Source organism: Mugil cephalus, chromosome 3 (assembly GCF_022458985.1).
Source record: "Mugil cephalus isolate CIBA_MC_2020 chromosome 3, CIBA_Mcephalus_1.1, whole genome shotgun sequence".
In the NCBI taxonomy this organism is placed as follows: Eukaryota; Metazoa; Chordata; class Actinopteri; order Mugiliformes; family Mugilidae; genus Mugil; species Mugil cephalus.
In genome coordinates, this window is record NC_061772.1 from 22,495,734 (window position 1) to 22,515,406 (window position 19,673).

General features: G+C 40.2%; 1 protein-coding gene across 2 annotated transcripts in view; it reads right to left on the minus strand.

Annotated features, from left to right (window-relative positions):
* Positions 1-9,621, minus strand: part of map2k5 (mitogen-activated protein kinase kinase 5) — a 50,944-nt gene extending 41,323 nt beyond the window's left edge. For both annotated transcript variants that reach the window (XM_047581281.1, XM_047581280.1), the window contains exons 1-7: positions 9,232-9,621; positions 8,557-8,605; positions 7,034-7,101; positions 2,558-2,627; positions 1,689-1,729; positions 257-324; positions 121-169 (exon numbers count right to left, since the gene is read on the minus strand). In XM_047581281.1, the coding sequence (XP_047437237.1) occupies positions 121-169; positions 257-324; positions 1,689-1,729; positions 2,558-2,627; positions 7,034-7,101; positions 8,557-8,605; positions 9,232-9,363 (477 nt within the window). In that variant the 5' untranslated portion in view covers positions 9,364-9,621. The remainder of the gene's footprint in view (positions 1-120; positions 170-256; positions 325-1,688; positions 1,730-2,557; positions 2,628-7,033; positions 7,102-8,556; positions 8,606-9,231) is intronic.
* Positions 9,622-19,673: the final 10,052 nt, after the last annotated feature.

The window sequence follows — 19,673 nt, forward strand, 5'->3', positions numbered from 1 at the left end:
TGTTTATCCTAGGAACCAGGTTGTTCTCGGTGTGGCACACTGAACCCACACTCTGCATGACATAACCACCAGTCTCACTATAGGCGTTAGGGGTCAAATTCTGCTTAAATCCAGGCTTACCTGCCCATTTGTCAAGATCCTCTTCAACTCAGCAGATGATTTCTTTAAGCTTGGGGAAAAGAACACAAATATTGAGCCGGTGATGCTGATATTCCCGGGCGGTGCATCGTGCTACTCGTGCCCCCGGAGCACTCACCTGTTGTTGGCTATGGAGTCTGGGACAGAATGAGTGCAGTCATTGGTTGGGCTAGGCCTCGTATTAACCTGGAGGTGGGCGTGCATACAAATGTGAAAGGACACACAAATACGCAGTTAATGGTCAAGGCCAAAAGACAGGCAGACAGACAGAGATAGACAGGCATATGGCCAGACCCCCTGATGATGGACAACAACAAAACACAGGCTCTCACTTTAGCTCGCAGGGATAATTGGCTTGTGTAAAAGAAGGAGGCATATAAAGGAGGAAGGAAGAAGTGTCCAGATAGGGAGGGGGGGGGGGGTGATGGACAGAGAGAGAAAAAAAATTTGGATGAATACAACAATATGGCCTAAAACCAGAGAAAGTGAGGCAAAAAAATGGGTTGGCAAAGACTTTAAAGTTTATAATACTAATGCCTCACTTGGGACATTGTGCTTCATATCTATTAATCTGCATTAATGTTTACTCTGAAGACCTCCAAACTCAACCCAGATACCGAGCACAAAAGACGAGACCCTGTAAAGAGGATGCTAAAAATAACTCATTAATTGAGGTCAAGAGGTCGATGTGTTGGGTCCACTAAAGCACAGGGATTGTCTCTTTAATTAGTGCCCAGGAAAACCTAATTTAAATGGCACACAAGGCTCCTCTCAGCCAATTACTTTTATATTAACTCTGGAGAAAAAAGAGGGGAAAGATTACCAAAGGAGTAAAGGTTTTGGGAGAACATCATCTTCTCAAAACAGACCCCCTGACCTTAAACAAAACTGACACAGTTCAGTAGCCGTTACCAAAGCTCCTCTGAGGATACATTAAATAAAGCACTTTCAGTATTTCGCTGAGGGGGTGTGGGGGTGAGGGTGTGGGGGGATTATATCATTGAGATGCAGATGGATATGGTATGGATCATCTGGAGAGTCGGAGGAGGTGTCAAGTCATTTAACCCATGGTAATTAGCAATGAGTTTCAATAGGAACATATGCCTAACATAAAATGGGAAGGTCTGTGGAAGGCCATTTGGGGGCTTGTAATGACAATTTCATGGTTGAACAATGACATCTTCTTAGTGGCCGATTCAGGTTTTGCTCTAACCAAGGCTGATACTGGTCCTATCATAGAGAATGAGAGGATCATAATAGTCTAGAGGGGGATAGAGATTTCAGCATGACTATCCCAGCATGAGAAACAAGAACACAGGTAAAGATTGAGAAGGAGAGAGACGAGCGCCTCGGCCCCAGCCACATATTCCCATACATAAACATGGACGAGGGGAAGCAAGAGAATGAGTGAAAGAGAAGGAGAGCCTTGACTTCAATTGACATTTCAATAAGTGGAACACAGCGTTACCAATCCATTTGACTCAACTTCCCACCCTCGCCTCCCCTCCTTCTCTGTGTAAGGCAGCCGAAACAATTATTGAGATAGGTACCTTCAGGCCATGTATGTTCCGGATCCCTGGAGTCTTGCCGGCTGAAACAGTAATTGACTAGATTGTAGAACACATCACTGGGCCATTTACAAATGTGTTGGAAAAAGGAATCAGTTCTTTTTAAAGAAAAGAAGAAGAAGAAGAAAAAAAAAGATGAAATGAAATGAGGGTTACTCTGAAATTAGTTGTGGACGAGAGAGTGATTGAGATGTTGGGCTCTTGAGACAGTTAGTGGTAGGTAGGAAGTAAAAACAATCACAGAGTTAGAGACAAGAGAAGCAGATACACACACACATATATATATATATATATATATATATATGTACACACACTGAAAGACAGAAGCCTGATATAGAGTAAAAGAAACAATGAAATGTTTCATCACTTTGTCCTTGGGGCTTGTTAGTTACGTATATGACTTTGAGTTGTGAGAAAAGTATATGAAGACAAAGGAAAAATACACACTGAAGAAGCGCTCATGGTTAAAAAAAAAAAAAACTGTTTAGGGAAAAACTTCACCATGCTCGAGATGGAGGCAAGGCTTAGCCTGAGCACATGCTAACACTTTCAATGTCCTTGGAGCGAGAGAAATGTAGATTCATAAATGACTGTCAGAACAACAAAAGAATGAGCCACTGAATTTTAATATTGTCCAGAGGCTCTATTGTTACTCCTGGCCATCGAGCGCTTCCATTGTCGAGTGATGGTCCCCAAAATTTCCATGTAGCGGCTTTTGAGTACAAAACTGTGGATATTTTTTTTCTTCCTTACTTTCAGGTTTTGCTTGTGATTAATTGTCAACACATTAATTACAAAGATGTATTGAGCCTTTCAGCGTTACCAATTAATGATAATATGTCACTCTGTACCTCGTGGAAAAATCTGCAGAGGGTCTGGCAGCAGTCCATTCATGCGTTGTTCATTCATTGTGTTGCAGTACTAAAGGACAAAAAACAAACAAAAATAAAAATAAAACACAAATAGTTTAAGAGTGACGGCGATTTAAAGTCATTATTACAAATACTGCTACTTAAATATGGTTAAGAAGGATTAAAAAAAAAAAGCGGTTACACACGAAATAAAAAACTAGAATTTCTGTTTAATTATTCACTACACTGAAGAATTTAGGAATACTACGCAAACAAAACAAAAATGTTTATTTTACTGGCGTCACAATTAATCCACAGTGTTCTGAAAAATGTGAGCATGCTGTGCTGAAATCTGTTGCCGATGAGGACCAATGCCCTGTGGGCTTGTTCTGAAGGAGTGTAGCATTAACCCTTTTCTCCTCCAGGTCAACAGCTCACCAAACACTCATATCCTACAGGACTAACACGTACACACACACACACACACACACACACACACACACTCTGGAGACGCTTGCCAAGGCAATGCAGTAATTGATGTTTCAGTTAACCAAACCATCTGTTAAACTGTGAGTGTGTGTGCACTTGTCAGAGTCGGTGCATTCGTTTACGTCCTCCACTTTCTGAGACTTTCAAAAACACACATAAAGGTCTTACTGATGACACACTTTAAAAGAAGTGTACGCACGCCGTACACGTGTTCATTTACAATCCAGCGTGAACTATCAAGTCATCACAGCAATATGTAAATTTGCTCTCTCATTGTGGGGGAGGGAGGGAGGGGAGGGGAGGACGATGGGATGGCTTGGATGGGAATGGATCAGAATGGCTACCCAAGTGGCACAGCTGTTATTAAAAGGCCTATTTATCACTGTCAGATCCCCTTCTCGCTCCTAGGCCTCTGCATTCGCCCTCCAGCATTCTCACTAGGCCACAGCTGAACAATGGGCCTAATACCCAAAAACGTGTTGTGTGGGGTGAAGGTGGGAGGAGGGGGTAGGAGGGGTCGGGCTTCACGTACCTTTAATTTTCCGCTCAGCTAGCTTATTGATTAAGGCTGCAATTACCACCTAATCTGTAGTAGGTGTGTTATTAAAAGACATTCTCCATTGTTGGCCAATAACTAAACAGTGTCTGATCCCAAATACCATCGCTCAGCCTTAAGGGACAAGAGAGAGCTGAGAGTGGCTCTCATCATCATTAGCAGACTAAGGGGAAAATGGGAGTAAGAATGGTGGAATAAGAGCCACTACCTCCAGGGGGAGCCGAGTGAGGAGAGGATGAGGTCACATGAGTTTTTTCTGTTTTTTTTTTTTTTTTTAGCAGCTGACATAGCCGCTCTTTAACTTTGAACACGGGCGTCTGTCTTTCAAGGTGTCGAACAATGATTAGAGATGCCTGGAAGTCTAGTGGGTCTCGCAGGAGCATGTAGCAATCAATGTTCTCGGTGATGGGGGATACTTTTCACAATAAATGCCCTCTGCAGACTGATGTTAATTAAGTGCTGAATTTGAGCCTTAATTTTGCTCAATCGGGAGCGTGAACTATTCTTTAGGCAACGTTAAAGTATTTCACATAAGAAAACCTTTGCGGCGAACGCATACTTAAAAGGCTGATTATAAATTTATTATCGCGGATACACAAACACACGCACCACACAAAGAAGCCGTGACAGACGGAATGAATTATTCCACCTTTCATCGAACATGCGGTTTTTCCTTAATTCCTATTAATTTCACATAATGGCTGTCTGCTCACCTGGAATTAATAACACTGAAGCAAAAATCCACTGGGGTCTCTACGGAGGCTAAATGGCAACCACAGCAAACAACCACAACGAGGGGGAAAAAAAATAAATCTCCAAATACGAATGCAAATATCTGCTGAAATGCATATAACCCCCGCATAAGACATTTAAAGTACTCGACCAGCGTAAATTATATTCTTGTGACTCCAGTATTTTCCAGGTGATCAGCAGCTTTTTGTACACTTGGCAGTCCCATGAGCAGAAAGCCATTACAAGAGTCCTGGATTTGTTTGCCAAAAATTCCATGAACAAATGGGTTTTGAAATCTGTGAGCGAAGCAGCGCAGTGTTGTGGATACTAAATATTTTGTGCTGGGTATAGTGAGGTGCAGGGCAGGGCGGGGCGGGGGGATAAATTTACATGCACTTCAGACATGTCACATCATCAGAATAAAGAACTCAGTGTCCGGACATTAAACTACTGACTGCTGTGGTAGAAATCAGGACACACGTAGAAAATAATCAGTAATTCAAGTTTTTATATTACAAAAGAGAGCAGTAATATTAGTTAACAGGGTAGATTATCATGCACACACAAACCTACTATTCATAAATTCACAGGTAATAATAATAATATGCTTCCAGAGAGTGTCCAGGAGATGTTTCAGGTCAGAATGAGTCAATATCAGCTAAAAGGGACTTGCATTATGAACAAAGGGGCACTCATGAATTTCCTTGGAACCTTTGGAAAATATTATGCGCATGTGTTTCTGGTTCACAATAAGCTAAAGCTTCAGCGGTCAGTTCGGTCAGAGTACATATATATATAATTATTGTATTGTATTATATTGGTTTGTCCTACTGACCGAAATAAATAAATTATAAAAATAAATTATTTAAATATAAACAATCGATGTCCAAAAATATGGACACAAATGACACCATTGAAAAACAAACAAGCATATTTATGACTATTGCTGACATTTAGCATCGTCATATAAGTACCACTGTCCCTACTGTGAACTTTTCAGCGTAGGCTGTGTGAAATAATAGCAGCGATATCAAAAAAGCAAGGATGGGAGTTTCTCGAAACTTTACATAATCACTGCAACTCTCTCAAAAGCCGCTCCCATTCTTACAGGACAAACTGCGAAGCAAAGCAGAACGACAGAAGAATCTCAGCTGGATTTGTGTAAAAGAAATCTGGCTGAGGTCAACGTCTTTTCCATCTCTGTTTCACAACACTCCTCGGCACAACATCTGTCTCTTTTTGCTTAATCACCCTGCTACCCTATGCTACTTAATGATTAAAAGGCAACCACAAGTGAATGCATGATAAAAACGGACAAAAAAACAGGCAGAGTAAATTGTGCCTGTGGCTCTAGCAGCATCATTGTGAGCTGATGGGGGGTAAAAGACATCCAGAGATGAAAGTAGATTTTGAACAATTCTGCGGCCCAGGGGGGCTGTTCTTTAATGAGGCAAAACTTTAAGTACTGAATAATAAATAATAAAAATTGACAGTTCATTTAGCTTTCAGTGTACCTCATACAGAAACCCATTACACGCCATTACTCTTACTGTCCGTGGCATGAACAGTAAGTATGGTGGAATATGAAAATGTACTGCACGAGATGGAGGAGCTGATTGGTGGGAGGTGCCTGCAACTTCATGTGTGTGTGTGGATGTGTGTAGCTTATAAATTACCAATTCATCAGCATCTAACCCTCTTTTCAGATTATTTTCTACCAAACAAGGGGACTCCATGTAACGCAATATAGTTTTAATTTATAACTTTAACCTGGGGAGGTCATTTTGAACACAACTAAATGCGGTTTCTGTCACAATTGTAAATGACTGATGTGAGGAAAATCTGCAACGTGCGAAAATGCTGTTCAATATGAAAGTGAAAATAAAACTTGGGAAATGTAAACAAATACTGAGGTGTGCCTATATTTTCTTTGGCCTTCTCTCCTTCCTCAGCCATGACTGTTAACTTCGCAGTAATTTCCAAACTGACACCTATGCTCATACCGCAAGAACAACACAGTCAGTATTTTGAGATTAACAGTTTATTAATCTCCAAGCGGTTTGTTTTTATATCTTGAAATATCTTCATGTCAGCTATAAGTGTTAACACTCAAACACACAGTTTAAGATATAAGGATGTGTGTCTCTTAAAAAGAATGATCAAAGCAAAATGGCCGGGGACCAAGTTGAACGAAATGGTTCTTGTGGTTCCTACCACCTAATTCACCATGGTGATGATGTCAGGTTATCCCAGACAGAGCGGCCCCATCGCTGATGATGTTTTCTTTCCAAAAACAGAGCAGTGACGACAGGAAGAGCAAGTTCCATCCAAACACTGAGATTACTTTTTATGTTCTGCTTGTTTCACTAGTTTGGAGTGGTGGCTATACTAGAGGGTTACCTAGGCAACCAAAGTCTAGGACCTCCACTGGAGATCAGCTGTCAGCTAAACGTCGATAGACAACAACTGAATCACGTTATATCTGGACAGGACTTTAGTCTTTAAACAATTTTTACTGTTGTAGGTGAATCCTCAATAAAACGAAATTAAACTGAAATTAAATTAAATTAAGGAGCAGCTACACTTTAACAATGCAACCAAAAAAAATATAATTGTTCAATTCATGAGAATTCATGTTTGCCATAACAAACAAGTCTTAATGAAGAAGAGATTTAATAATATTTAATGTATGTACTTACATATGACAACATGGCTTTGAGTTCTTCATCACTTCTTACAGTGATTCTGTCTCCCACCTCATCTTCATCTAAGAAAAACACAGAAGCATCTTAACATTTGGATTGCAAAAAGAACATAAACTGCAGTGAACGATACATGCAACATGTAAAGTAACACATTAAACACTGCATGCAATAAACAGTATACGACAATTATACTTTCACACTTAGTTGTTTTCACAGTACTGTTCACAAGTAATGTTAAATATAAAACATCATGTTATGTGTTAAACTCATACAGAATGTTATGTTATTTTAAGTAGCATAAAGCAGTTTGTAAAAATAGTATTTTTCATTTTATTTTCATACGCATCTATAGGCAGTATGTACTCGAATGACTTCTGCTTCTTCCTGAGCTCTACCTCCAACAAGCAAACAACAACACCACCAAAATCTTAATTTGAATGCAAAGGTCATAATCAGTCCAATTTTAACAGTTTATATTGAAAAGACAAAGCTAAACCAAGGCAACTGGACTCGTTTGTTTTTTGAAGATGTTTCACCATCATCCAAGTAGCTTCTTAAGTTCTACATAACTAATGGGGAGTTAGGATTTTTATTCTGAACATGTGTGGGTGTTGCGTACCTTAAACTCACATTATCAGGGTCAGTCTGTTAAGCCACCTGCTATTCGGATCCAGATTAACCCGAGTGCTGTGCTGTTCAGAACAAGTAGTTCTGTAACACCCCATTAATGACCAGAAAGTCCACTCTCATGATGTGAGAAACTTGTTTGTTGATGTTGAGACTGAGTTACAAGTGCGTAAATCCCCCCTCCCATGCTCAGAGAGGAGTGAGCTTTCCAGTTTTCATCTTCTCTTTCAAACCATTCTTCTTCTCTAGATAAAATAAGTATGTTGTTGTCCTGAAAAGAGTGCCCCCTGACCTCAGGAGTAGATTGACTGCTCAGTCCTGACCTGTTGAACTGGCTCTTCAGTGTCATACCACACAGTTATAATGTGGATGTTTTATTGTCTGGGCATCGCTCACCACACTGAACTACATAGACGACATTGATCTGCTTTTGCCTGGGTGTTTTTCTTTGAGAGGAACAAAACCAAGCTGAATCTGAACCACATCCTCTATTTACAGTTTGGTATCGGTGTGACCCTAGTCCCTTGGATGAGTACTGAACCAACCACAAGTCCTGATGGTATTGTTTTAGTATTGTCTTTTGATGTACCATGACCTGAATGACTGAGAACCTTTACAGATGTACAATGTTAAGTTTATGTTTAAACAGGAAAGGGGATAGTGGTAATTCAACTGTACAACTGTTTAGAAATATGTTATTTGTGATCCTGTTAAATTGTATGAAATTGAACACAATGCCAGTGAAAACACATTTGAATCAACAGTTCTTTAAGATGTTGTTGTACAAAGTAGTTGTTGCCCGTTGTTGAGAAATACTGTACAAGGAGCAGAGAAGGTTCACAGTTCCTGTTTGAGCATAAATGTAACACACAGGGGAAAGAGGAACTTACATTCAAAGGCTGTGACAGTGGCTTCAGGCATGACATCCCTGATCGCAACCTGCAGTGTTTGGATTCAGAATGAATTACAACAGCGGCAACAACACAGTGTAGTGTAAAGCTATCGACAGACGAGAGCCAGGTCTGATAAGAAAGTCAAATATTAGAAAGTGTTACACTCAGACGATGTTGTGTCTGAAATTCTGAATGAATGAATGAATGAATGAATTTTATATTGAACATTTCCAACGTGTATACAAATATGTAGCCATTCGTACATACAAAAGGGAGAAATAATGATTAGAAACCATGAAACAAAAACGAAAATAAAAGAAAACATCAACAGAAACACAACCCTGTTTGAAAAAGGAGTAGGAATAAGTTAGCGCTTTTTTAAATTATCACCTCTTTTTAATTATTCCTCAGTTTGTATCATAATTTATTCTATATACACATTCATATAAATATATAGGTATACCTGCTACATAAATATACCACATGCTAAATAATTGTAACATAACAACCAACACTATTTTATTTATATCCCTCCCAGTTAACAAACTTCCTCATTTGTTTAGACATAGTTTTTTGTACCTCTTTTTAGACAGATTTAAACTTTAATTGGACAGCACAGTTGTGTTTTCACCAGAGACACTTCGCTAGCTGTGTAGCTTGTACAAGACTCACCAGCAAGTCATTGAAGTTCAGGAGGGACGGGTAGTCCACGGCCGAGTCCATGTCACCAGTCGGGGTTTTGATACGGATCACTATCGCCTCGCTGTCCATTGCGAAGAGCGTTTTTAAACTGAGTATGAGCATAAAGAGCGAAAGTTAAGCCTCACAACACTCGGCTGCCTGTCGAAGCTAACGACACATGCTAGCATCCTGCTCAGTCCGGACGCCGGGTTTTAAACGACTTAAAAAGGTTCAACGCTGAGCTCAGACCGATGACACATTATAATCACACGAAAGCTTTAGTCTGAACCGTAAACGTGTATTCGCCTGCTCTCCGAAACAAAGTTTTACACTGTGTTGTGTGAGATGTTTAGCTATGCGGCTAGCACTCAGGAAGTCACAACAGCGTTTCCGAATCAACATCCGGTCACGGCATTTCAAAGTAAACGAAAGGAAAACCGTCCAATTCTGAACTGGAGGAAATAAATAAATAAATTAATAAATAAATAGATTATGATATCAACATGCATACAAAATTTTATTTAAAACGTAAAATCATCATCCTGGTGTAAGTCTGTGCTTCTGCTTTGACTCAACTTAAATCGGTTTAGGAATCATAATTCAATTCTAAATCAATCGTGATTCAATAATCATGGCAGGATAGTTAAACTTGGCAAGGTTTTCATTGAACATGACTTTTCTCTGACCAAAACCTTTCAAAACATACATTTTAAAATTACTAAATGTTTTATTTTACTTGTTGGAGTGTGAATACTTTGAAACATTTAAACTAATTCTTTAATTGTTGATATTTTTCGCTCCTCTGAAAACTAAAATGTTACCACAGTTGTAACGTGTTTGGCTTAAAAAGCCTTAGTAGGAAAAGTGCCCGAAGGCAACACAGGGCACAGGGCAAAACTATGTGCTTACAACTCAGCCTTCCGTGCTGAAGAGGAATTATTTAAGGCTTCAACAAAAGAGACAGTTGCCACCTTGGACTGCCTTGTTTTGCATGGCACTGCTGGGAGATCAAGTCTGATAGGAGCGTAAAATACTGCAAATACTGGCTTTCTGAAGACTATAATAGGCATATAATATTCTTTTGAAAGCTGAACTTAGATCACTATTTGGAGCGTGTATGAATGGTCCCTCACTCAAACAGCTGTTGAGATGAAAAGGACCACAGCTTTTCAAATAAGTATTCAAAGAGTTTTGTGCCTCTTTCACGTGACATTAGCGCAGCATTAGTATTTAAAGGTTTCCACTCTGCGTCAGTCATGAGTGTATAATTAAGTGTAAAACAAAGGGGCACTTAAAACTGTGGTTGATTGCGGCCGCTCTGTCCACTCTCTGGTTGCAGGCCCAAAAGCAAGACATTTATTCTTGGGCAAAGTGAGGTCTGTTCATTTACAGCACGCTGCTCACAGACCTGATACAAAGACATGTTGAAAATGCTTCTGTGCGGTTATAAGACCTTGTTAAAGCTTGCATTGTGTCTCCGTGGGTCAGATTTGGCCAGACACATGGCCCTTGGAAACAATATCAATGGTGTGTGTGCTGTGACAGCCATGGTTTTAAGTGGCCGCTAAAACAATCATCTCCACCCCTGCTTGACCGCAGGATGAACCAGTTGTTGCCATCCCATTTAGGAGACAAGGGAAGCATTCAAAGGGATGTGTATGTACTGTATCTGCTTGTCTGTGTTTAGTCAATTGCCTCAGAAACACACACACACAACCACACCTGCTGTCCACACACAGAGGTTACAAGTTCATAGCATCGACCCCCTCTGAACTTAACTCATCACTTACACCAGTACCAACAGCTGGGTTAAAGACCCATTGATTTCTATGTAATGCCTGAAATTATTACCGTGCCTAATTGTTACAGGAGTGTAAAGGGGAAAACAAAACAGGGCTATCAAGTGTTCTGATTAATGCCTCCACCAGCACTGCCCTCTGATGAAAAGCAGAGGATCTATATGGCACTTTGTCAAACATATTCTCCCAGGACGTGACGTTAGGTCCTTCTGCTTCAGGGGCAACTAGGATGAAGGCCAGTCAGCAATCCACATTATCAGAAATCAAACTCCTGACTTAGCTGGGAGGAGAGAGTGGAAAGGGAAGGCCAGCATTCACTGTCTGGTAATTAAAAGCCATTTTATCAGACCTCCTCTCTTGGCCCATACCTCTTTTCTTGTTATTGACAAGCTGCTTAGCGCAAAGTGAGCTCAGTTTGACTCTAAATATATGAGGCACACTTATTTAACTTTCTCAGCAAAGAGGGAAAAGCAAGTAAACAAGACAGCAGCAAAATTGTGCAGGTGGATTGCCCATTACTTCCACTAAAGTTTTATTTTAATCAATGGTTGTTCGTTGTTTGCAACAAATGCAAACCCCTCCTCCACTTCTTCTGTTGATGATTATTATTTCATTAGTCTGTGTCAAATGTATTGGTTGGCATGTTGTGTTTATTGATTAATGGGCCAAAGTCAGCACTGTCTTCTTTCACTGTAATGCTGATATAGAAGATCTTGAAATGCTATTTGTCTGCTCGTTAAGCATCGATCGCTGTTGCGCATATTGACCGGCACTTGGTAGCTTTCTATCTACCGCGCCCCTTAACATTAATAGTAATTATTCAAAGTAAAAAAAGGCTTTTGCAAGCTGGAGGTCTTATTTACCTTGATGGATCCAAGAGCATAAAAGAAGCGAGTTCAACAATCTGTCCAGGGCCACGTCCCAGCTCAGGTGTCCAGATGCAAAGCCTCCAGCTGAAATAGAGATGCGTCTCCTCAGCCTTGAAGCCTGAAGCCCGTTGTTTATTGATGCTGCCAGAGTACCTGCTCAGATCGATACCATCTCCCTCAGATGGGCCTTCAACGCGCACACTCCAAATTGAGGTCAGGATATGTAGAGGGTTATGGCACTTCAGCAGATGTGAATTTGCCCGAACGGCTGTGATCATTTGTTACATCTTCCTTTAAAGTTCATCTCCAAGTTGACCTGTGATGAAGCATGGGGAGTTTGCGAGTCACCCGTGTAAGAGTTATGAGGAAACGCACCGATACACGGACAAGTCGATTGGAAAGAAATGGATTGTGTGACTACCTCTCAGGTCTGGGAGCGGCACGCTTTCCCTGCTATTTCCAGTGTTTCAAATTCACCTCAGAGGTCCCCTTTATGGCTGCATGTTGTTTCTGTTGTTTCCAATAAAGAGGAAATATTGGTGCCTTCCTGACCTGCTCATAGGGGCCATAGAAAAATTTATGGGGTATGTCTCCTCCATTGAGGCTGGTTTTGAACCGAGCTTGACATAAATAACACATCACCGGCTCATCTGAGCTCTATTGGCTTTCCCCTCATCCTGTGGTCAAGTGGCTCTATTGAATAAAAACCAGAAACCACAATAATACGTAAGGCCATAAAATATGTAACATTATTTGGTCATGAACATGAATTACACATCTGAGAATTTCAGCTCAGGAATCTGACTTTAGTTGACCTTATCGTTCTCTTAATGTCACTTTTCTTTGTATTTTTATTATTTCACAGATATAAAACTCTCTTTTAAATCCAGTGGCGCCACAGCCTGCACACTTTTGCTTCTTCACTCAAACATATGCGAAGTCTGCAAAAATAAATAAATAAATAAATTAAACATTATTATTTTTCTTGGACCTATTTTGGGATAAATTAATGAATATGTTTTGGGTTTTCTCCAGTGGGTTTAATACTGACACTGTGTAATAGAGTGGCATATGGGAATCTGAGATCATGTGCACAAATTTGGCACAAAGTACAGGCTCCAAAAATGTACAACTAAAGCTAATTAACAGATGCTGATAGAGAACATTTTTTGTAAATACCAGAATACAAATATGTTCTGTTGCAAGTAAAGTCCTGTATTATTATGCATAAGTAAAAGCGTTTGAGTATTGAACTCAGTGTTATTCTATTTATCAATCAATGTTTTTTTGTTTTTTTTTATTAGATCCTCACTGGATTTGAAATTGCATATTTGATCTGCAAAAAAATCATCTTCTATAGCTGCTATATAAATGCAGTGGTGTCATTATTAACATATACCGAAGCCAAAATTGGCAAAATGAACAACACGGCACCACATTACTCAGGGGAAAGTAATGTAAATAAACAGTAACTAAAAACATTTAGAACAGAAAAGTAACCGCAACACAACTGTAACTGTATATTCATGTGCGTGCGCATGTGCGTGACCGAGGCCAGGATGCGTGACCTCCCTCTAACCACACATTGCTTTGGCGCGGAGTGTCAGGTGGCCTGTTTGTCATCTGAAATATTCATCAAACAGATCAACGGAAAGTCTGGCTGGCTTTTCAACTGAAAACTGCACGTCAATAATTGATAGAGGATGAGGTAAATGACTTAGTGAGTGCTTGAGGGGTCCTTCTCGTTCTGTAAGTGATGCCGCTGACCTTTGGTGTGTGAAAGAACTCATCATGGTCAGAGCTCGTGTGTCATACAAAGTCCAACACAATGAACTGGCCAGTGAAAGTAACGATGGAAAATAATACCATAATGAAAGAAAGACATAACTTGATTGTGTGGTACTTCAGTACAGCTCGGTATGATGTTTTTTGTGCCGTTATTTTAAAGGTATCTGTAACTTATCATTACAAACAGTCACTTCCTTACAGATACAAGGACAATCACTAACCTGACCTCTGACCTCCCTTATGGACACAAAAATTGTTATAATAAAGATCAGTAACATTTGCACAGAGTTATTGCATTCGGTGTGTGTAATGGATAACAAATTATTTACAGGTAGTGGTTAATCACGTAAGCCATGATCACACATATACACTTGGTTTAACTCATGACAGACATCCTACCTGATACTCCAGTGAGTCAGTGGAAAGTTGTGATGGGGTTGGTCCTTCCTGTCAGATGAGATCCTCCCGACTGCCACCACATTCAAAATCTTTATCCTCCTGCCTCTTGTCTGACCTTCGGCTGGCGACAACCGATAGTGGCTGAACAGCATTTTTACGGTTCAAATTCCCCCTGTAGCATCTGCACAACAGAGTGTAATTAAGCTTTACCTCCAGCACCAAGTGAAGGACGGGGTTCAGATGCTGGTGTAATACTGGCGAGTTATCTGAAATACTGGGTTACAACCACATATAAAGTTCACCAGTTATGTGTGTACTGCAAAGTAAAAACACAGGGGCAATAACAAAAAAAAAAAGAACAAATTTTTCACATAGATGGATCCAGAAGCCAAATCAGTTTTTTGTCTTCTGGCACATCCTTTCGTAGCAGAAGAGTAAATTATTCCATCAGTCATTCAGACAATTAATTTATCAGTCATCTTGAATTTCTACTACTTTGTAATATTGGGTTATTTTTTATATAACCAAGACAGATTACTTTTTTAAATAATTGTATTAAATTTTAAGCCGTTATGTATAACTTAAGGTAAAATTAAACAGACTGTCCCATGTGGTCTCGTGAGAAAGATCTCTGTTATAATTTCCTTTAGCGTCACTTGGCTAAATTATGATCACAACACCACTTGTGTGTGTATCCAAAAGCTGGTTGGCGATGAAAACAAATTTGACTTCTAGTAAAAAAAGACAAGGTGCAGATACACCCAGCAAACAGACGAACGGCAGACTGCGACGTTGCTTCAAGAGGCCTGTGTCTGCAACAAAATCTTCCACATACACCCACCGCAGAGACTACATCCGATGTCCAGGTGGAACATATGTTCTGTGCGGGATGAAATAACTCTTCATACCAGGAGCCAGGTGGCAGCGATCTATATTTATCGTTCCAAAAGGGAAACATTGAGCTACTATAGATAGGAAGCTTAGAAGAGCTACACACGGTCGTACAGGGCTGGCGTATTTGTGTATTTAAATGTTTAGATGAGAAGGAGATGAAAATCCTTCTGTGAACCCTAGCTGAACTCTGTCGTCTTGTTTACTTCCGTTTTTTTTTTTTTTTTTTTTTGTTCTCTCTCATGCACTGGATCTCTAAACCGAACAGCCAATCAGAGGGATTTCTCAGCTGATTGAACATGCTGAACCGACTGAAAAGTTGCTGACAGCGGTCCGACTTGTGCCAACAATGCGGGACACACAACAAAAAATTAGGCCACCAGACCCTCACCGATGGCCCGACACCAACACAAATGGCCGACCGCTGCTTCGGTGCATCACAACCCTCACGCAACACCTACTAATTATTCGCAATTTCGGATGCAGACGACTTCGAGGCATGAGGATCGTGTCTACGGAAAACAGCTGAGCTGACAATTTCAATGACTCGAGGTGTTTTCAATAAATGACTCGGATACATCTGATTATATGCACGGAGCTAAAGCTCTTTACAGATTTCAATAAATCTTCCCCAAAAAATTACAAATATGTGTTTATTTGGGTTTTAATGATCTGAACTGTGCCTCTCTTTTTTAACCATTTATTACTGTGCGAAATTGTGAGTAGTGAATTCCAAAAAAAATGAATAATAAAATCTAATCTACTGAAGGCCTTTAATGCTGATCTAGTTACAAATAAGGGGAGAATAGAAGCAGTACCTAGGTAAGAAAATAATATATTTTTTAAGCATTTTTAGATAATACCAATAACATTGAACAAGCTTGACCTTGAACTAAACAAAAATGTCTGACTGCATGTTTTATATTTTTTAGCCGACAATACAAAATTTTGTGGGTTTTAATGAGTACCGAAAAAAAAAGAAAACTCATAGAAGTATTGAGATATTTAAAATCTGAGAGAGGGTCTTTCAGATTATCAAGGATATGTCCAAAATTTGCTTTTTGCGGGAGTGTTTATCAGCCTCTAGTACGACTATCATTGTTGGGTTAAATCCGTGTCTGTTGGCGTGCGTGTATGTGTGTGTGTGTGTTTGTGTGTGCATGCGTGCGTACACACTGCCTCATTGTGGGAAATAACAAAGCCCTGGAAATACAACCTCCAGGGGTCTTACCTGGATGTGGAGGCCCCCACTTTTTCATTAAAAATTGCAATCGTGCAGCTGAGGCTCCATTACACCACAATGTGACAGAACGATACAAGGGCAAACATATGCGACCTGGATCCAACCTTCAAATATGCCCCAATAGATAGATCTTTTGCTCTTCTCTATTTTAAACCAAGTTTGAATGCAAATTGATGCAGACCGTCTCCAAAGAATATGTGTGGCGCATTGTTGTTGGCCTTGCTGCTGTGCTGTTTTCACAAGCTTCCCTTGTTTAAGTATTGAAATATCTGGGTATCAGAATTTACAAGCCAGTCCAAGAGGATATATATGGGGTTTTTATTTTACTTAAAAAAAAATAAAATAAATAAAAAGCGTTCCTGTTGAAAAAAAAAATAAAAAATTAAAATTGCATCGTAAAAATAACACTTTCTGATTTAATCAATTGTATTTTTATCTGTAATGGCAGATAATGACATTTGTCAGAATTTGCTGCGGCCCATGTTGTAAACTTTTAAGCGGACTATTCCCTGGACTGTCATTATGATTTTGTCGGGCATGTGAGAGCAACAGCGGTATTGAAGTGAGGTAATTGAAGTGTCCGAGACCGACCTGCTCTGGAGAGATTTGAGAGCAAAGTCGCAATGTAATTACAGGTCATAAGTTGAACCACAGCAGGCGCAGGCAGAGCTGAACCTGTCATCCACCCTGACGTGCACTCTGACACACACATACAGACACGCGGGCAGACACGGCTTTTCCTAAGGATCTCATATTATTACCTTGTATGACCGTCCGCAAAGTAAATTGTGAGTGTTTTCACCGTAAACGCACTGCATATTCGCCCAGGGCCGAACGGTTTTATACCAGGAATTCAGAATAAATCACTGAGAGCTGTCTGCGAGTCTGTCCATATAATACTACCCCCCAGTGGTAAAACAAGAAACTACTAAGGCAGAGAGTCTAATGAGGTCAAATTGAAAGAGAGATTTTATTAAGGACTTTGATCTGAGTCAATTTAAATTTTTTTTTAACACATTTATAATAAAATGGTTTTATATACTGTACATATACATTTGAGTTTGCATTTCATGGTGCATAGATATATATAAAAGATACATAACACAATTGATTGTGACAGAGTTGTCTGTTTGTAATTGATTAGAACGGATCCTATACTTGCCGTAAGTGGTTCGGGTTGAGCCCGGCGTAGCACTGCAACCTCCCCCCGCCCCCAGTCGAGTCATTTGTTATCACCTCATGGCTGCACTGTGCAATTGGCCGAGCTCCTCCGGGGTGAAGGGTCAGGCCTTTAAAAGGGAATTACTTCACTGACACAATAAGAGATGACATTTTATTTGACATCTTACCACCACTTCACTCCCCTCCTACATGCAGGCCTGCCCTGCATCCTAACTGCTCCCCGGGGAGCCCTGGATCTGTGTGGGATCTGTGTGTGTCTGAAGGTTTGCGGGTGCATCCTTGTCCTTTCCTGCGTGATTCTGGGTCTGAAGAAACTGCGGCCAACTTGTAATTATGCAAAATCAAATGTTGAAATGAAACACACGTGTATCTGTGTGTGCTCTGTTGAAATATCTGTTTTGTACCTGTGTACCTAGTGCTCATAATGCACTCTGTTGTGTGCACTTGTGTGTATTTACTGCATTCCTGTCAGGCGCATTTAGAAAGAATAGACCCCAGATGTTACTTAGGATTCAAGCAAAGTCCTTAGGCCTCTGTTTGTGTGTGTGTGTGTGTGTGTGTGTATGTGTCATTTTCTGTGTTTGTGGGAAAGTGTGAGACAGAAGAGTGAGCGAGTTGAATGATTGACACCAGACACGTGCGACGCACCCAGGGGGATCGGTAGAGGCCTTGCAGCCAGTCTGGCAGGTCATTATCAGTGTGTCACACAGCAGCATGACGGCTACTTCCTCTGAGACAAAATACACAACACACACCAACTCCTTCCCCGAGTCATTGAGGAATGCCTATCCAAGCCAATCAATTGAGCGATCAATTGGGGACCAACTGGCAATCCCCTGCAATCAATACGCCCCTTGTTGCATGGCTCTAGAAATGCCACAATGGCTGTGGCACTTAATTAAGTTGTTAATTGCTGTGTTAAGCTTTCTCAGGTACCCTCCCTAGACGGTAATTGAGAGTGGCTGGACAATTCGGCTATCGGCAGCACTTTGCTAAATTTAATCACAAATCCAAGTAATGGCAAAGGCTGTAACACAAGCAGCCGAACAACAGAGATAGTGTCAGTTTACCTGGAGGAGAGGCGGCGTTGCAGTCGGACTTCTGGATAGTATCTGGATAGTAGTTAAAATGCAGCACACGGTTTGTGTTTAGCATGCTGTTTAATGCACCATGTAGACACCTGAGTGATATAACGCAGCTGTGACAACGTGCTCTGTTCAGCAGGTGATGAGGTGATCCCCCTGCCTCCCAGGTTACTTTTGATATTGTTAAACCCAACTAAGAGTTTTATTTAACTTCAAAATAGTAGCCATGAGCTGTGCATTTACTACTAGAATGTATGTACAGTAGTGTTGTGGGGACAAAACACTGAACTGTGTCTCTACGTCTAAAGCTATTCTTCTTTTAACAAATGACAGTTAGAGGAGTGGGACTGTAGAAACTGTGTGCAGGTGGATTGGATAAGCAGCATTTTCCCCTCAACATCCAAACACGTATTACACTCTGCCCATCACAGTGGATAGTTTACAATGAAAAGAATAAGAACAAGAGAACAGAATCATTAATTTTCAGTATTAATAGTTAAGAAAACAATATAAAAAAAAAAAAACTACTGGCAACAAAATTAGACTTCACGGCGCCTGTGTCTGGGTCCAAAAGTTGCACTTGAACACACCGCAAAGGCCACAACCAGACAGACAGTGTGTAAATACATTACAGGTTAAAAGTTTTAGAACAGCATCCTCTGGTATAGTTGCTCAGGGCTTCATCCTCCTACAGCAAGATAATGACCCAAAACTTTAGTCCAAGCTCTACCAGAACTACCTCAGGATAAAAACAAGTTGGAAAGCTTGAAAACATGAAGTGAATCACGGCCCAGTCTCTAGACTTTAACCCCATGGAGCTGGTTTGTGGTGAACTTCTGCAACAAAATTGGTTTTTAACTTCACTGCTTTTCGTTTATTTGGTTTATGCTTTCATTTCACAGTAAAATGAGACATTAAACTACATTTCAATAAGAAACTTCTAAAACTTTTACCGGTAGTGTATACTGTATAAGAAAATGAATCAGCTAAGTAAGATAGGAAGAGCTATGACCCATTGTACACCAGTTGAATCATGCTGATCAGTTGATCTACAGTTTGTTTATTCTGTACGATCATGTTGTTGAGAAGATATTTCTGTACACGAATGTTCTGATTTATGCAAAAGGAGAAAAGCCTTCTGTGTATCGTTAGAACTTTGTCATTTTCTGTTTTCCGT